The 17,990-nt window shown below is 37.7% G+C and overlaps 3 protein-coding genes across 5 annotated transcripts; 2 read left to right on the forward strand and 1 right to left on the reverse strand.

Moving 5' to 3' along the window:
• The first annotated feature begins 330 nt into the window (after positions 1 to 330).
• On the forward strand, positions 331 to 4,704 carry LOC141595499 (ataxin-3 homolog). Its single transcript, XM_074415468.1, has 2 exons — positions 331 to 838; positions 3,845 to 4,704. Exons 1-2 carry the CDS (start codon positions 599 to 601, stop codon positions 4,415 to 4,417), a joined length of 813 nt encoding a protein of 270 aa, XP_074271569.1. The 5' UTR covers positions 331 to 598; the 3' UTR covers positions 4,418 to 4,704.
• A 443-nt stretch (positions 4,705 to 5,147) lies between these two features.
• Positions 5,148 to 9,022, forward strand: LOC141595470 (reticulon-like protein B12). Of its 3 annotated transcripts, none has more exons than XM_074415439.1 (4): positions 5,148 to 5,549; positions 6,533 to 6,713; positions 7,871 to 8,082; positions 8,711 to 9,022. In XM_074415439.1, exons 1-4 carry the CDS (start codon positions 5,483 to 5,485, stop codon positions 8,869 to 8,871), a joined length of 621 nt encoding a protein of 206 aa, XP_074271540.1. In that variant the 5' UTR covers positions 5,148 to 5,482; the 3' UTR covers positions 8,872 to 9,022. The 3 variants fall into 3 exon arrangements, with proteins under 3 accessions (XP_074271540.1, XP_074271549.1, XP_074271546.1); XM_074415448.1 differs by having other exon boundaries at positions 5,169 to 5,554; XM_074415445.1 differs by lacking the exon at positions 5,148 to 5,549 and adding an exon at positions 6,155 to 6,230.
• Positions 9,023 to 9,555: 533 nt separating this feature from the next.
• LOC141595462 (mitochondrial uncoupling protein 1) lies at positions 9,556 to 15,633 on the reverse strand. Its single transcript, XM_074415432.1, has 9 exons — positions 15,296 to 15,633; positions 14,022 to 14,237; positions 13,843 to 13,921; positions 13,604 to 13,737; positions 13,417 to 13,515; positions 13,226 to 13,330; positions 11,283 to 11,357; positions 10,982 to 11,068; positions 9,556 to 9,885 (listed from the first exon to the last, which is right to left on the reverse strand). Exons 1-9 carry the CDS (start codon positions 15,374 to 15,376, stop codon positions 9,850 to 9,852), a joined length of 912 nt encoding a protein of 303 aa, XP_074271533.1. The 5' UTR covers positions 15,377 to 15,633; the 3' UTR covers positions 9,556 to 9,849.
• Positions 15,634 to 17,990: the final 2,357 nt, after the last annotated feature.

The following is a 17,990-nucleotide window of genomic DNA, read 5'->3' on the forward strand; positions in this document are numbered from 1 at the left end:
TTTACTAACTTATCTCAATAAACAAAAATCAGCCCTTTATAAAAGGTGGTCATGTTAGAGGTAATTATTAACTCTTGAATAATTACAATGTTTAATTGGGCATTTGTCACCAAACCGTATCCGTATATACGGATTCCGTATACACGGTTTTTCCGGGTACCCGAAAACCGTATATACGGTTAAACCGTATCGGATCCGTATAGTGATTTTTACGATTTTTAAAACCGTATACCCGATACGGTTTTCAAAACCGTATCGGGTACACGGTTTTGCTCACCCCTATTAAACACACAAGCGATCTTGACCTTTATTAAAGTTTCCTCTTTTTTTTTTTTTTTTTTTTTTCTTAATTATTATCTACGCCACTCTGTAAAACAAACATAGGAGTAACAGATTATTGAACAATCCCAATTCCCAATAAAACATACGTGGAGTATAAATAACCTCCTTCCCCAAATTACCAGAAAATCTAGGGTTTCATCCAATTCTTCTCAATCTCCGACAAAATCAATCGAACAAATCCCCAAATTCCACTTCAATTAACCTAGCTAATAATTCAATTCCCCCTTCTCACACTTCAATTTCGATCAATCAAACAATGGAGGGATCCAGCAATGGAGGAATGTTATACCACGAAGTACAAGAAGCAAAACTTTGCGCAGTACATTGTGTGAATACAGTATTACAAGGTCCTTTTTTCAGCGAATTTGATTTGGCCGCTCTCGCCGCTGATCTTGATCGCAAAGAAAGACAGATGATGACTCAAGGTACTACTGTTGGTGATTTTAATGCTGAGGTTTCTCATAATGTTTCGCTTGGCGGCGATTTTAGTATTCAGGTAGTTATACTCCCTCCGTCTCAACTGATTCTTTACGTTTTTTTGTTATTCATTTGTGACGGATATTTTGATCAAACGTATTTATTTGTTGTGTGAATTGTTGGCTTAGGATTGTTTGATTAGAATTGATTGATTATAATGCGAAAAGGTGATAACTTTGAAGCGTAGGCAATGTGAACTGATTACTGTGATTCTTTTTGTGAGACGTATTTTAATCAATACGTAAAGAATCAGTTGAGACGGAGGGAGTAGTGTGCATGAATTTGCGATTGATGGAATTTTTTGATACTCCCTCCGTCCCGGTCATTTGTTGTCCTTTGGTTTTGGCACAAAGACCAAGGAAAGAGATGGCCAATAGCTAAATGACAAGTGGAACAAATTGAGTGTGAATGATCAAATTACTCATCAAGTTCATTCTTAAAATAGAAAAGACAACAATTCATTGAGACACCCCAAAATGGAAAAGGACAACAAATGACCGGGACAGGGAGTATTTCATAGTTGTGTGCGAAGTGTTGATTTAGGATTAGGGAAGAATAATGGAAAAAGGTGATTACTTGAAGGGTAGGCACTGTCAACTGATAATTGTGCTTGTTTTTTTAGTTGATTTCGAGTGGGACTAGTTTTGATTCGTGTTACTTGATTTGTTACGTCATATTTGGTAATGTTTCGGGTGCAATTAAGGATTTCTTATGTGGAGCTTGTTGGATGTTAAATATTTTATGATATCTCGTGCTAGAGCCTAGATTTTCTGGGAGCTTTGTTAAGGTGGCAATAGAGCCTTGAGATCTTACGAACTATATCCAATAATTTTCATTAGCTATGGTGCATGCTTAGGATTAGCCAATTTGGTAAGTACTCGTATATATAATGCAAAAAGGCGAGAACTTTGAAGGGCAGGCAATGTGAATTGTGAACTAATAATTCTGCTTTTTTTTGGTAGTTTATTCCAGGTTGGATTAGTTTTGATTCTTGTTACTTGATTTGTTTATGTTAATGTTGTTGGAAGTTAATGAATTGAGGTGGCAATCGAGCCTTAAATCTTTCGTACTATATCTGATAAATAAACTTTCTAAGCTTTGATGTATGCTTAAGTGGCCATTCTTAGCTGAACTCTAAATTTCTACCTCGGGGTAATAGGTAGTTAGTACTTTTCACCATTACTAGCTTAGATGCAATAACATCATTACCACATTGCCTCAAAGGCTTGCTTATTGCAAGAATGACATATGTGTGCAACTTTATACTTGTGCTAGAAGATGGAGGCCGTTTGCAGATGTTCCATGATGAAACTGCATTCCGAAATATGGTTGTGACTCTTCTGACTCGTGAGACCTTCTAATTTAAGAAGCGCTGTATTTAGTGATCTTTAGAGCTTATACTAATCCGGTGGGAATTTTTATGAACTGCCCTAGCCTCTCAATATGTAGTTTACGATGTGGTGTATCTACTTGGCTGAAAATGTAGAGAAGTTGGGTTATGAATGAGTTAACGCTTTGCGGTAGATTGCGACTTAAGGAGTGATAATATTACTGGCGGTTTCGAGGGATAGATTCCTATGACTCTGTTTTCTCCTTTAGTGTAATGGTGAATTAAGTAGATATATCAGAGCCTTATAATTTGTATGGCTTATCAGAAAATGGGCATTACTCACTAGTGATACACCATTGACTGCACATGAAGACTTCATATTCCATTATTCCCACCATTATCATGTTCAGTTTAGTAAATTTATTAGCTTTTTTTATTTCTTTTACTTTTTTGGTGCTTTCCATACGAGGTTAGTAATAGGCATCAACTTTAAAGGTATTGTGGTAACGCTATTAATGGCAGTGTATTATAGTATTGTTTTTTACTTTTTCTACACTTTGCATTACGAAGTTGATTGTTAGATAACATTTAGGTGAATGATGTGTAAATGGAAGATTACAGAATGTTCGCTTATATTAACCTTGAAGAACATCAAATGATTTAATCTTAATACTTTGAAGGCAAGCAAAACTTAGCTTTATGACAATTGGAGTTTAGGCGTATTTGTCCTCTTCAATTGAATTTAAAAGGTCTAGGTTATTTTCTTTTTGTTCGTCTGTTTGATTGCCCTTTATCTACCCACCCCATCAAGCTGGGTAGATATGGTGCATCCTCTTTTCTTTTCTTTTTTGAGATACAAAATATCATCCTTGAGCTGGAGGCTGGAGCTGGCAATTGAAATAAGTTAGTGTTTCTGAAGTTGTATTAGAAGAAGTCGTGAACCCTTTATTCGGATACCAAAAGAGGAGGGAAGGGGAGGTGGATGGGGATAGAGTAAAGTGAAATTGAAGGGGAGCGGAGGGAGGAATGGAACAATGCCATGTTCCTCCTAAATATTTCTTATGTTTAATGGTTTATTTTTGAGTTGGCTGGTAGGACCTAGGAGCTCCTCAATTTCCCTCGAACTCTCAACTTTGCTAACCAAATAAATCAAATTGTTCCCTCCTTCTCCTTTTCATTTCCCTCCAAATCTCTTCCTCCAAACAAAGGGTAAAAATCAGATGTGATTGCATTCATGATTCATCTTTATTTTCTTTCTCTCTTATAGTTCCTTTTTGTGAATAGCACAACTATACAAATCTTTGGACTCCAGAATTAAAAGTCAAATGTTTCAACTTGTTGCTTTTGTGTTGCTCTTCTGACTTATCTCCATAGTTTCAGGGCATTCATTTCAAGGGCATTGCACTGTTAACCATGGTACAGACTTACAGTACTGCTTTTTTCTGTTCGACGTGATAACAATAATGATATGGTTTACTAAATACTAGTTGCTACCATATATATAGGCGCTATTATATACCCATTCCGGATAAACTTTTGCTGAGGAGGACTTATTAGCTATCTAGTTTTAAATGCGTACCCAATTGACGAGAAGTTATCTGTGCTCATGGTGCAGCCTCTGTATCGTAAGTAATTGGAGCAATTTTGAACTTCTCTTCCTTGATATTTGACGTACTTTTATATAAAACGATGCAGGTCCTCCAGAAGGCTTTGGAGGTTTGGGATCTTCAGGTGATCCCCTTGGACTCGCCAGTGGCTGAGCCAGCCCAAATCGATCCGGAGCTAGAAAATGGCTTTATTTGCCATCTACAGGATCACTGGTTTTGTATTAGAAAGGTAAATGGGGAATGGTATAATTTTGACAGTTTATATGCAGCTCCCGAGCATCTTTCCAAGTTCTACCTTTCCGCTTATCTGGACTCTCTAAAAGGCGCTGGCTGGAGTATCTTCCTTGTGAGAGGAAACTTTCCAAAGGAGTGTCCACTCTCTTCTTCAGAAGCTTCTAACGGATTTGGTCAATGGTTGACTCCTGAAGATTGTGTTAAAATTTTGAAAGCCTGCAATACGAAAGGTCAGTCATCACGTACCAATGATCGCCCTGCACGTCAGCCATCAGGTCAATTTAATTCACTTTCTGAGGCCGAGCTTCTTGCCATGGAGGATGAAGATTTAGAAGCCGCCATTGCTGCAAGCTTGATGGACTCAACTCCTCCCGTGATTGATTCCACTCCCAGCGAGCCTTCAGCAAAGAAGTCAGAGACCGACTGAGACGTAAGAGTTGCCAAATTTAAAAAGTTCTTTCCATTGGCCCTGGCCCTAGACGTTAAAGATTTCATGCGCTGCACATTTTCTTATAATGCGATATGATTGAGTTTTTCACCCCGTGTTTGCGCAATGTATCCATAATTGCGTTTTTTTTTTCCTTCTCAAATTTTGCATTGTACATTTGCTTTAGAATGATATTGTACCACTATCGAATAATGTCTAAACGTTCCAATATTTTCTTACGAGGAAGGAAAAAATTTCCTTGACCCTCCGTTTGCTTCTACCAGAAATGAGCGTTGTTCATGCCTTGTTCGTATTCATATACATATACGGAGTATATATAATATTACAGTTGACTGTTACATTGCGCTGCAGCATGGAACTTGACTGTTTTGGTATCCTCTGGTATCGGTATTGCATACTAGCATGCTTTGGTGTCTACAGATTGGGTTCGAGTTCATAGAATGCCAAGTTACGCTACGACAAAATTTCGTTGTTTGTCAAATTAAAAAATAAACACATTGTGGTGATAACACTTATTTTTGTATTAATTTAAAAGTGGAGTAATTGTTATTTAGTGACAAAATCAAAATTACGTATATGATACCATACAACGATCTTACACAAAACTGACGATAATAGCTCATGTTGAGCTTCAAAGTAAACATGTGGGGACAGTAAAGGCGCGGCATAGGACGATAATGCAAATACAGCTAATCCGTCAATAAAGTCCAACTTTGCCAATCAAAAGTGCCCCATTTGCTGAGGGCTACCAAACTATTCTTTCTCCCTCTTTTTCTTCCTAATTTTAATGATACCACATCAACTAAAACACTCCAAATCTGCCTATTTTTCACTAATTATAGATTAAGACGCAGTCTTACACCGTGAGACGGTCCATTTCAAACACCAGTAAAAACATTTCATTGATCAGTATTGCATACGTTTTTTTTTTCATGCAAAAACATAATTTTTTAACAACTTGAGGCCATCAAAACAACTACTTTGGAATTTGGATCAATACATAAACATTTTTTTTATATTTAATTGATTTTTGGTGTCATTAAAATGGGTTCATCAGATCGGTTGTTTAACAGGAAGAAAACTGTACATCAGATTCTTGGCGGTGGCTTTGGTATGGTAACCTCATTTTCATTGTCCTATAATTGTTTTTTCTTTCCTTGTTAGAAATAAATACAACAATTTTCATTTTGGGTCATTTGAAAACATTCTGTTTTATATATTCGAAATGTAAAATACTCATCATATGAGACGCTCTTATGATAAGATTATAACGAGACTAACTCATATTAGTGGCAATAGCGGAACCAAGATTTGACGTTAGATGGGTGGATATTTTGAGTGGGGGCGAAATACTAATGTAATAAAGTTAAGTAGAAAAAAGAGTGTAAATTTCAACAAAAAAAATCCAATAATTTCATTGTTCAGGGTGGCAGTGGCGGATTTAGGGGGGCTAGTAGGGGCGCTTGGCCCGCTTGCCAAGCTGGAAAATGAAAATCTCGCAAGTTTTAGTTAAAATTTTCGATTTTTTTCCCGAGTTTTTCTTATAATATTCTCGCAAGTTTTAGTTAAAATTTTCAATTTTTTCCTGAGTTTTTCTTATAGTATTACTTGTTCGCCCTCGCTGGAATTTTTCGTCCCCGCTAACCTCAAATCCTGGCTCCGCCACTGCAGGGTGGCGACCGACTTGAAGCCCTACCTGGCTCCGCCACTGATTCACAGATTATTGGTTTTATTCAGTGGCGGAACCAGGATTCCTGTTAGGGAGGCAAAAAATCCCAGCAGGGGCGAATTGGTAATGTCATAAACTAAACCTCAGAAAATATCAAAAAATTTAACTAAGAAATTCAAAATTTTCAATGTTTAGCAGGGGCGAGCACCTATGCTAGCCCTCCCTAAATCCACCACTGGTTTTATTTAGACGCGGATTTTAGTTTGAGTTGAGTTTTGTTATATATGTGGGGTAGAATTACATACATTACCCCTTTAACTTGTCATTGACAAGAGCCTTTTAAGGGACGGGCTATGTCATGGTGTTGTTATAGTTACATTGTTACGATTTTAATACTGGAATTGAATTGATGTGTGATGATGCAGTGGCTGATGTGGCGCTTTGGAGGCAAAGAAATATAAGCACAGGGATAATGATAATGGGAGTATCAGTATGGTTAGTGTTTGAGAGATCTGGATATACAATACTGTCATTGAGTTCTAGTGTTTTGCTACTCTTGATCACCATTCTTTTTGTCTGGTCCAAAGCCGCTTCCCTTCTTAACAGGTACTTCATTTTCGATTCACTCTTTTTTTCCCTACAATTCTTATTTAATACATTGTAAGCGTGAAGCAGATTTGAAACAACTCATATACTTGCCCTATTCTTTTCGGCTGAAACGAATTGAATTGAATTGAATGGAGATGAGTTGAATTGAACTAAACTGAATGGAGCTAGGTTAAGAGTTAATTTTGTAAAGAAATGAGCTGAAACTGAACCGAACTGAACTAAATAGTGCAGAGCTAAACTGAAATGACAGGCCAGTAGTGAGATTTAGTTAACCTAAAGATATGTTTTTGGATCTGTTTCACGCTTAAAATGGTCTTTAAGGGTGCTATGGAATATTTTTTTTCAAGTGTAGAAATAGTGTAACGCTATGTTGTTCCGTAATTTTTGAAATTCAAAGTTCGTTAAATTTAATTTCCGGCCTCACTGGCCAAAAGTTAGTCCTGCTGCACATGTTAAATGGCAAAGCGCCTTGCTTGTGACGGATAATCCGTCACAAGCTAAAGACGGATAGTGCCTCTCTCACAATAAGGCAAGTGGGAGGGCAAGTGAGGGAAAATGGAACACCCCATGGATAGTGCCACTAGCATATTGTGAGAGGGGCACTATCCGTCTTCAGCTTGTGACGAATAGTGCCCGTCTTTAATGAGAATTTGTGGTTAAATTGATGTGGACCCAAATTTTGCAAGTTTTGCAAGCTATAAGTTGTCATGTCCCAATTCAAGTAATCTCAAAAACGAGTTAACTTGCTGGTGAATGGCGCAACTGCAACAGAATTATCAGGGTAGAAAATAGATATAGGATGGCTATTGTAAGCGAAAAAAAAGAACAAAAGCAAATAGACTTGACTGCATTCAGGGAATCACGGCAAATGTAAGCAGTAAGCTGCCTATAGCAAAATTTATGTTAGCCGATCCCAAATCATTTTAGGATCAAGGATCTGTTTTTATTCTTACGAGGCTACACTTAGCAAAATGTTAAATCAAAAACTAGAGCACTTGAAATCCGAGTAAAGGCAAGTACATTGCCGTTCACATGATAACTGATGATCATAACATCTGCTTTTAGCCTTTTACATGTTATGGTGTTATGGTAAAAGTTAAAAGCGACTTGGAAATCAACAATGCTAATTGTATGTTTTAGTTAACATTCAACAGACCTGCACCACCTTTACCAGATTTATATCTGACAGAAGAAATGGTAGCTGAAGCCGGAGAGTTTGCTCGTACACAGCTTAACTCTCTAGTCTCAACCTGTCGAAATGTTGCTCTTGGAAAAGATTCAAGGCTATTTGTCAGAGTTGTTGCCTGCCTCTTACTCATTTTCGCAGTTGGAAGCTTGACTGATTTTGTCTCCCTATGCTATATTTGTAAGATTCCTGTTCAACATTTCATTTTTAGTTCGAGCTCTCTATCGGGTTGGTCGTCTGGACCGTCTGGACCGTCTGGTCAAGTTGGTTAATCAGTTTAGGTCATTGTGTGATCTGGTCAACTGTTTTGCTGGGTTGAGTCGTTTTAGGTTGAGGACATAAACTTGTTGGTTTATTTTTGGTGATTTTGTTAGCTCATTTCATATTTGGTTCCGCTGTCATTAGGTTGAATTAGCTTGAGTCGATCCCATTCAGGTCATTATTAAGTTAGATCATAGTCAGATACTCGGAGCATCAATTGAGCCAGGTCACCTCACCTTAAGTCGGAACTTATAGTATTAGGTTTCTCCATTTTCTTGTCAATGTCATGGATTTCAATTTGTTCGAATGTACTCCCTCCGTCCCGGTCAATTGTTGTCCTTTCGTTTTGGCACAATGACCAAGGAAATAGGAAAATGCCAATAACTAAATGACAAGTGGAACAAATTGAATGAGAATGATCAAATTACTCATTAAGTTCATTCCTAAAATAGAAAGGACAACAAATGACTGAGACACCCCAATATAGAAAAGGACAACAAATGACCGGGACAGAGGGAGTATCTAACAAGTTCATTTAAACGTGCAGGCCTGGTTCTACTACTCACAATTCCAGTACTCTATGAGAAGTATGAAGATCAGATCGATAAGAAAGCGATTTTTGTATACAGGACAGTGCAACAGATGTGCCTCAAAATAGAGGAATATATATCCATGTTGAGAAAGTTGGATCTTGAAAAGATACAATAAATGTATGCAACTTTTTGTGTTCTTGATTTTTTGTGTTCATGTGCTTTTATTCTCTATTCCTATATATTTGTATATAACATTTCTCCACTTTTTTTTTCCATTTTCTCATTGACTCTGTTTTTTGCAATTTTAATCCTCTCCATTTCTTTCTAATCGTTGCAAAACAATCAATGATATGAATCCTCTTCATTTCTTTCTAACCGTTACAAAGCAATCAATGATATGAGATGGAAATGAAATACGAATAGCGTGTTTTTTTTTTTTTTTTTTTTTTGACAATTGAATAGTGTGTTAAAAGGTATCTAATAGCGAAAACAGACCTTTTCATTTTTTTTTTAGGAAATGAAGAGGATGCGGACACAATCAGTTAGTTAAATACTTCAATCTGCCCCTTTCCTCAACGGGTTTACTCCGTGAAAACACCCGATCCCATTCCAACCTCGGTATTTCTGTGGAGCTGTGCACCTTCATTTCTTTGTTTCACAGGGGAATGGAGAATCAGTTAAACAGGGGAATGGAGAATTTCATAGTACATCTCTTGGCTTACTATCGACAAGTCACTATCGATAGTCATGTCAATTTCAAACTACGATATGTTAGACGTCATGCAACCCCATGAGATGCTACGATTTGTTCGTTTACTGCAAATTTTAACAAGGTGCTAATGCCACAGCACAATCAATAGGGATGGAAGATTCGAAAATGTAATTCAGCGTAAGTGCATAACTAAATATCTTTATCTTAACCACTTGGCTAAGATTTCATCGGATGTTTGTATTATTTTGTTGTTTTCGTCAATGAATTCACAATCATTGAATTCGATTTACTCGTTTGTAAGCGGATCAAAATACAATTTATCAATTTCAATGGTTGCAGAGTTTTCTTGGGTTTACTTTCACCTTCCACGGTACGACACTTGGATAAAAATTCAACTACTCATCAGTCATCATCATCCGAGTCTTCCTCCAAATCTTTGACTTAAGGTGACTCGATACTTTTCACGAACTTCTTTGCCTGTCAAAGGTAAAACAACATGGTATAATGAAATATATGCAAAAAAAATACAAGCCACACATGTCCCGAATCATTTTCTTTCACACATGTGCACAGACAAGCCCCAACCTCCTCCCCACCTCATATAACATGCCGGAACCATCTATCGAGACAAACAAAAGAGATAAAGTCTCCAGAACCTGTTTCTATTTCTTCAACAACACAAAACTTTCCCAATTGATAGTCACACGTAAATTTGAGAAGCAAAGAAACACCACTTCGTCTATAGATGATCATAGGTAATAAGGCTAATAGCCCACATGAGTACATGACATATGCAAAGACATTACGCTAGTCGTTAGCTACAAGTGTGTAACACGACACGGTGTGGAGTGTAGGGGTGTTCATTGGTCCGGGACCGGACCGGACCGGACCAAACTCTCTAGACCGAAGACCAAATAAGGGCTAAGAGGTGGACCAAGGACCGGACCATATTAATATTGGTCCGGTCCAGTCTGGACCATAAAAATGCTTGGACCGGACCGGACCGGACCAAATATTATTGTCATTGACATGTTTTAGCATATAAAACTAGAACTCGACAAGTTCGTAACGATCAAAACAAACAACATTATTTTATTATTAGATTTAACTACATAATTACACATCTTATAATACGTGTAAACAAAGTAAAATATAAAATCAATAATATTACAATTTAAACATTTCTTTTCTTACATAACTTCGGTCCACGGTCCGGTCCGTGGTCTATTCGGTTTGGTCCATGACCGGACCGAAGACCAAAGTAGAGTAAATAGGTGGACCGTGGACCGGACCAAACAAAATTCGGTCCGGTCTGGTCCGGACCAAATGGTCCGGTTCAGTCTGGTCTTTGGTCCGGACCACTGAGTGAACAACCCTAGTGGAGTGTCAGACAGCTATTTGGTGAAGTTTCATGTTTTCTTTGCTAAAATTAGGTGTTGGAAGTGTCGTGATGTGACCGACACGAGACAAACTGTCAGGGTGAAGAGTCGAAGTTAACATACTGGATTACTTACTAAAGCAAGTAGTACTAACGTCAAGAGAGAGGATGGAGGGAGGCTACTTAGGTTCATACCTGTTCTAAGGTTAAGAACATTATGACATTCCATGAGCCCAAGCGTCCAAAATTTGGAATGAAGCCCTTGTAAAATGCAAGAGGACCCTGCAAGAGATATAAAAAAATAACAATATATTACAATCACACAATGAAGGTAACCAAAAGTTGTCCACCATCTCCTTGGATTGGATGTAGCTGTTAGTAAGCAGGGTAACATCAATGTTAACCCTCTCATTACCAACTTTAAAGTCTAATACGATTTCCATTTCATTTAAATGGAAACAGTGGGGATTTGGTGACTGAGAGAGCGTAATCATACATCATTCTTCAAGGTCTTGACAAAACAATCTATTGTACTTGTGTATGTAGGATCTCCCATCATTCTGGATTTGACCTGCAATAACAATACCACATACGCATTAGGATCCAAAAGGCAGCAGCCAGCAACAGCATCCAAAACACTGACAAGAGAATGCAGTTTTCCATTTCTTCCATTGGATATTCCCAATTTTAAAAGGATGATGAGGATTAAATTGGTGTATAAACCAAGGAACACAAGAAATTGCATGAACCTCTGAAACGACCATTGTTATGGTTTTCAAAAGAAAAAAGACTAGTATAAGTTCATGTTCACGTCTAAATGATGCAATTATATCAGATGGAATGACAATCATACATTAAAAGTAAGAATATATTCTAAAAATAATTCAAGTGTTCAACTAACAGTTAGAGTCATTGATATAAGTATGGTCGAACTGAGAGGAAAGAAACAGAAACGCGGAAATAAATCATACAAGAGAGAACAGAAGAGCAATGGCTGGACAGAAGAGGATGGAAAATGAGGAGAGCTATAGATGCACGAATAAAAAAATTTCTGACTTTTTGACCAGAAAATACAGAATTTCTTTAACTCTCATATTCATTTTCTTTACCTAACTGATACTAGCTGTCCCTACTAAAAGATATAGCAAATTTCTGACTTTTTGACCAGAAAATACAGAATTTCTTTTAGGAAAGAACCAGGAGATGAGAAAGAAGAGGCAAATACATATAAAATATACTCCGTAGGTCTTAAAGATGTTTCTGAATTTTCAGCTCACTATTCAATAATCTCAACAAGTCCATATTTGTAAATGTTCCTCATTTAATTACTTTTAACCATCCCATCCTCACTGTTCAAAATTTCTCTTTGTCAGGGTTAATCCATTGTTAAGGCTAAGAACTCATTGCAGTCGGCGACGTATTTCACCCTTTAGCTCCCTCATACAGTCATACATGCAAGACTTCTGCTAGGAGTTAAGGTGACGGTGACACTTGACAATATTATGAGTTCCTTAATAAAACAATCATTCACAGTGCTGGCAATGCATCTATTTGCTTAGCAAAGACTTTCAACACACGATAAACCCAGCAGTTAGGCATGGATCGCTCTCAATATCCCCATTGACATAATATATTTCTCAATAAATGACCTCTTGAGTTAGATCTGTCCTTGGCCCATGAGATTGTTCTTTCCTCTCAATACCTTCTAAATGCATCAAATAAGAGTGGAATATGCCTCCCATCCCAAACCCCATAATGGCGGAGATTTAGTTTCTACAAAATACATCTAACCTTATTCCTTTAGTTTCTAATAAACGCATCAAATACATCTAAACTCCATTAACGGTGGAGATTTAGTTTCTAAATGCATCAAATACATCAAACTTTCTTATTCATGCCAAGCATTAGTATAATAACCAGTTTCTAGGCATGTATATAAACTTAGGAAATCCTTCCCTCACAGTCACACCAGATCAGTTAAATAAATGTACCAGGTCTGACGCAAAACTTAAATGTAAGCAGTTTCAATTTCCAAACTAATAGCCACAGACATTGTTAAAAGTAGAACACTCCTAAATCAGGGAACGACATTTATTTTTTAATAAGCTAACAACTAATACCAAGATAAATCATCAATGGCAAACAGCTAGTCATTAAACATGATAAATAAATACTCCCTCCGTCACGGTCAATTGTTGACCTTTGGTTTTGGCACAAAGACCAAGGAAAGAGGAAGGGACCTATTACTAAATGACAAGTGGAACAAATTGAGCATGAATGATCAAATTGCTCATCAAGTTTATTCTTAAAATAGAAATGACAACAATTGGCGGAGACACCCTAATATGGAAAAGGACAACAAATGACCGCGGGACGGAGGGAGTAAATAACTCTAAATAAATAAACCGAAGTCCTTGAAAGTTGTGATGGAATACTTACCACATCAATTGGCGAGCCAATGCAAACAGCAACAAATCCTGCTCCAAGACCCGAAAGCAGATGGGTGAGAACATTATCTGTGAATCCCGGTATCTTCAGAATTGTCTGCAGCAGAACAAAAGCATGAGATATTGAATGTGCTACTAATGAGGAAAATGAAAAATGATGGCTAATTGATAGTTATTTTTCACCTCCTTCACTTGATCGTAACTAGCCAGTTCAGCTGCATTTATAATAGCATTCCGTGCAACATTAGGTCCTAGACCAGTCCATAGAGCAGCAAGTCCTTCCTGAAAGTGCACAATGTTAGACACCTGCATAAACTATGACAATTGGACATTTGGAGATCGGGGTTTCATGCTCCAAAGACCGGGTCACCTGCTTGTAAATTGTGGTATATGCATTTAACGCTCCAGTATAACGTCTTGGCACACCAGGAGCCAACTTTCCCTCAGATTGAAGACGGACTTTCACAAGATCCGTAGGATTAGCAATCGCGATTCCGACAGCACCTAAGAAAAAAAAATGAACATATTAGCCAGCTATTTATCTGAAAAATACATATTATGGAGAATGATCTGTATGAGGCTATCATTCATAGTAGTTTAGTAGTTCACCAGTTGTAAGTCCAGCAAGTATCTTTTTGGTCAAAGGAACCTCGCCAACATGGTCTTTGCCCACATATAATGTCTTAACCTGTGTCAATGACATGATTACGTGAGTAATTCACTTTTTTACATAATACTCACAGTATACCTTATCTAGATCAACATGAAAAACGGAACTGGAAACTCACAGGGTCATACAATCCGATCCTCAGACCACCATACAAACATTGTCGATGCAAACCCGGCACGATTCCTTTCCAGAGAGATGCCAGCCCTTCTTCCCTGGCAATGGTGCCAACTGTACCTAACATGCCCCTATATTTCGGTAAAGCAGCCGCATCTCCAACAGATTTTTTCTGAAGCTGAAGCCTAACTTTCGCAGTGTCCAAAGGGATGGTGCACACCTGTATATAATCACCATAAGGTTAAACCCCAATCGAGAGCAACCCCAACATAATTATAATACTCCCTCGGACAGTTGGACTCTTTACTGTATTAACGTGTACTTATAATTATGAGGTCATTTAATCCATTACTGCAGCCCACCCTAAAACAACCAGAAATGAGTAAACGACAACAGAAATGTTAATGCCTTCCACTCTCCTTAAGTTCCTCAAACGTCAATACATCATTACTAACTACTCTTACATGGCACTTGCCATTTCAACAAACTCAGATGAGTCAATGTTAGGTAGTGTTTCATTATTGGAGTAAGGTCGTGTGGTCAACAACCAAATGTTTCACAAACACTCTCTTTCAAGCGAAAGCAAACAACAAGCTCCTTTATATCCCAAACTACTACAAACCCCGAAAGCAATTATGCCGATAATTGAGTTGGGAAAGTCAATCTCCCTAAAAGTGCATGCAAATTACGGCAGCAGCACACAAACTCGATTAAATTACTACTTCCACAAAACAATTTCGACAAATTATGACTAGTAGTGAAATCATAGGGTTCTACATTTTGTACCTTTTGCCCTAAACTCAAAAAATTGCATAAAGATGCAAATCAAACCAATTAAGTCATTTAGATCGATCAATCACTTCAAAATCAAATGAACCGCATCAAATTCCACCAATTCTCAACGCAATTAACATTCAAACATCTCAATTCAAATCAAACCAATTAAGTAATTTAGTTCGATCAATCACACATTAAACCTAAAATCTTAAGAAACACTTCAAATTCCACCAATACTCGGCGCAATTTTCACCACAAAACACCTCAATTCCAATCTCAATCACCGGATCACAAAAAGACAACGACAAAAAACAACAAACGGACAACAGAAAACGACGAAGCGAAAAGTAGAAAACGATATACTCCTTAAGTCACTCTCAATCGACAAATTCTTTATGTTTTTATTCTTTTCGAGGAATATTTTAATCAAACGTAAAGAATCTACTGAACGAGACGGAATTTCGAAAAAGGAATCGAATAGGAAACGAATATAAACCAAACCTCGGCGAAGCAAGCAGCAAAAGCGCTACTAGCCAAAATTCCGGGGAAGGAGATGTTAGAATCAGTTGCCGGCGGCGACATGGCGGCGGATACGGCGGATACGGCGGAGATCAGCGACGGATACGGCGGCGGTAGCGGTGGAGAGAGGGAAGAGAGAGAAAGCGAGGGTTTGGAAAATGGAGTGAAGTGGTGAAGGTATATGTAGTTGGGAGGAGGAGGTTGTTATAAGACGCCATTTTGCTGTACATGGAAAAAATGGGGAGAGACGTTCCGGGATTCGTGCAACACTGGATGTCCAGCTCACACCTTATGCGGCTCCTCGTCATCGTCTTTACCCCCTTTCGAAACAAATTTCGTTAAATATCGCTCGAGTTTTACTAATATCGAAAGTAATTAGTAATTACTTTTTTGTATTTTTTTCGGTTTTCTCATTTATATTTTATGTCAAAAATAATAATATTATCCCGAATTTTATTAATATTGTTTGAACTAATTATTTTTATTTTTATTGCTAAAATCCCTCTAATTATAGGATATAAACTTGTATTTATCGAAAATAATTTAGTAGGACTATTGTTTATGGTGGTCTTGAATTATCTTTTACTCCATATAATAATAATAATAATAATATATTGTCAAAAAAATTATTTTACTATCTTCTTTATTTCTGTTTTATTTTGTGAGTCAAAATTAGCAAAATTTAACCATATTTAAGATGAGGAAAAAATTGTTATTACATTATCCTTCAAATCCAAATACTTTGATCCCATCTTTTATGTGACAACAAATCTTTCATGTTAAACAAAAGTTTAATGCAATGTGAGAAAGGGATGTATAAATAAATAAACATACATGCATTTCAAAATCAATTAAATAATTACTACTCAAAAAATACTAAATAAATTAAACTATGCCATATCTCTAAATAAGATAATATGTACTTAAATAAATTATTTGATTTGATGGCGAAAGAAGACCAAACTTGATAATTTAAGCTAATATAATAGGTTTGTGTACTTAGAGGTATAGATTGATTGGAATAAAAAACTCCGTATAGGGTGACAAAGGCAAAATGTATAAGAAATAACAAACTCTAATTCTATCTACTTATATGAGATAATATTTGACCCGTTTTGTGCTCAAAAAGGAAAAAAAAAAGATTTAAGATATTTGTTGTATTCCCTAAACAGTAAAGATGGAGGTGTACACAATACAGGGTTGTTATGGCTGCTCCTCCATGACCGTATTATGTCTAATGCTAATCGAGCTCGGCGTGGTTTGACAGAGGATCCGTGTTGTGGCTTTTGCGGTGATTTAGAGGAAACTTCTTTACACCTTTTACGAGATTGCAGCGAGGCTCGTAAGGTATGGAGTTTATTTTCCGTTCCGAAATCACGACGTTTTTTTTTAGGGCTTCTCTGTGCGTGAGTGGGTTATTTACAATTTATCATGTGGTAAAACGGCTGAATTTGAATCGTGGCCTTCAATGTTTGCTGTGATTGTTTGGTGGATATGGAAATGGCGGAATTATCGGGTCTTTGGACGGTCTGATGAAATTGCTCAAAACATGTTTTCCTTTTTGATGCAAAGAGTATGGGAAATTTTTAATGCCAGGGAGAGTTTAGTTGCAGGGAAGGGGGGATGTTATGCGAAAGAAAGAGGTCTTCGTGAAATGGGTAGCTCCGCCGTCTAACTGATTGGCCCTTAATATTGATGGTGCCTCGAAAGGCAATCCGGGTCCGTCGGGAGCGGGGGGTATTATTCGAGATTCGGCGGGTAATATAGTAGAAGCTTTTGCGGAATGTTTAGGTGAAGCAACAGTTACGCGGGCAGGACTAATGGCTTTGAGACGAGGGCTTTTAATTGCAATGGAACGTAAAATCCCACATCTCCTCATTCAAACGGACTCAACAACTATCATGTCATTTTTGGAGTCCGAATTATCGGTACCGGTAGCCCATTCTCATATGACAAATATCTGTAAGTCGTTCATTATGGATTCATCTTGGCATGCCGAGATTTTCCATATTAATCGAGAGGCCAATGCTTGCGCGGATTGGTTAGCTAATGAAGGAGTGAAGCAAAGTCAGCAGCTGGTCCGCTATGACCTTTCTAATTTGCCGAGCCAACCGTAAAATTGATGCAAAGAAGATGTGGGAGGTGTTGTGTGGCCTCGCCTAGTCCCGTCTCATTTAGTTTAGTAGTTAGCTTTTGTTGTTTTTCTTTTCTTGCTGTTTAGTTTTTTCTTTTTGTTGGGCTGTTTTACCCGCTTCGTTTCACCAAAAAAAAAAAATACAGGGTTGTTGCGTTGACACGCTCCAGCATTACTCATGATTTATTTTGGCACGACAGAATTGACGCGACTCAGCATGTATGACACGTTATGGGTTACTTACCGTGCCAGGGCCAATGTTTCAACAAATAGTTCGTGCCTAGGCCCAGCTCGTCACGACCCACATGAGCCCCCACACAAGCCTAATGGACATGTAAAAAAGATATCAGTGTTTGCTTGGCGGGCTAGCACACCCTCGAGGGCTCGACCCACTAAACGTCGTGTGGTCGTGCCTTTCATTTTCTATATCTCCATACAGCTGCTCTCCGCTACAAACATCATGACATGTTGGGCTGACACGCCAAGTGGCCCAAGCACATCACGACATGGCCCAACGTCTCAATACTACGTTTTAGATTTCAA

The sequence above is a fragment of the Silene latifolia genome, chromosome 1, assembly GCF_048544455.1.
Source record: "Silene latifolia isolate original U9 population chromosome 1, ASM4854445v1, whole genome shotgun sequence".
In the NCBI taxonomy this organism is placed as follows: domain Eukaryota; kingdom Viridiplantae; phylum Streptophyta; class Magnoliopsida; order Caryophyllales; family Caryophyllaceae; genus Silene; species Silene latifolia.

What these genes read in the sequence shown, in the direction of transcription:
- LOC141595462 (XM_074415432.1), bottom strand. Translation starts at nt 15,376, where the DNA reads ATGTCGCCGCCGGCAACTGATTCTAACATCTCCTTCCCCGGAATTTTG. An exon ending in ACTTGCTGGACTTACAACTG is followed by an intron (nt 13,738 to 13,842) that starts GTGAACTACTAA and finishes TTTTTTTCTTAG; the next exon opens with GTGCTGTCGGAATCGCGATT. An exon ending in TTGGCTCGCCAATTGATGTG is followed by an intron (nt 11,358 to 13,225) that starts GTAAGTATTCCA and finishes TTGTTATTGCAG; the next exon opens with GTCAAATCCAGAATGATGGG.
- LOC141595470 (XM_074415439.1), top strand. Translation starts at nt 5,483, where the DNA reads ATGGGTTCATCAGATCGGTTGTTTAACAGGAAGAAAACTGTACATCAG. An exon ending in GATTCTTGGCGGTGGCTTTG is followed by an intron (nt 5,550 to 6,532) that starts GTATGGTAACCT and finishes GTGATGATGCAG; the next exon opens with TGGCTGATGTGGCGCTTTGG. An exon ending in TGTCTCCCTATGCTATATTT is followed by an intron (nt 8,083 to 8,710) that starts GTAAGATTCCTG and finishes TTAAACGTGCAG; the next exon opens with GCCTGGTTCTACTACTCACA.
- LOC141595499 (XM_074415468.1), top strand. Translation starts at nt 599, where the DNA reads ATGGAGGGATCCAGCAATGGAGGAATGTTATACCACGAAGTACAAGAA. An exon ending in GCGGCGATTTTAGTATTCAG is followed by an intron (nt 839 to 3,844) that starts GTAGTTATACTC and finishes AAAACGATGCAG; the next exon opens with GTCCTCCAGAAGGCTTTGGA.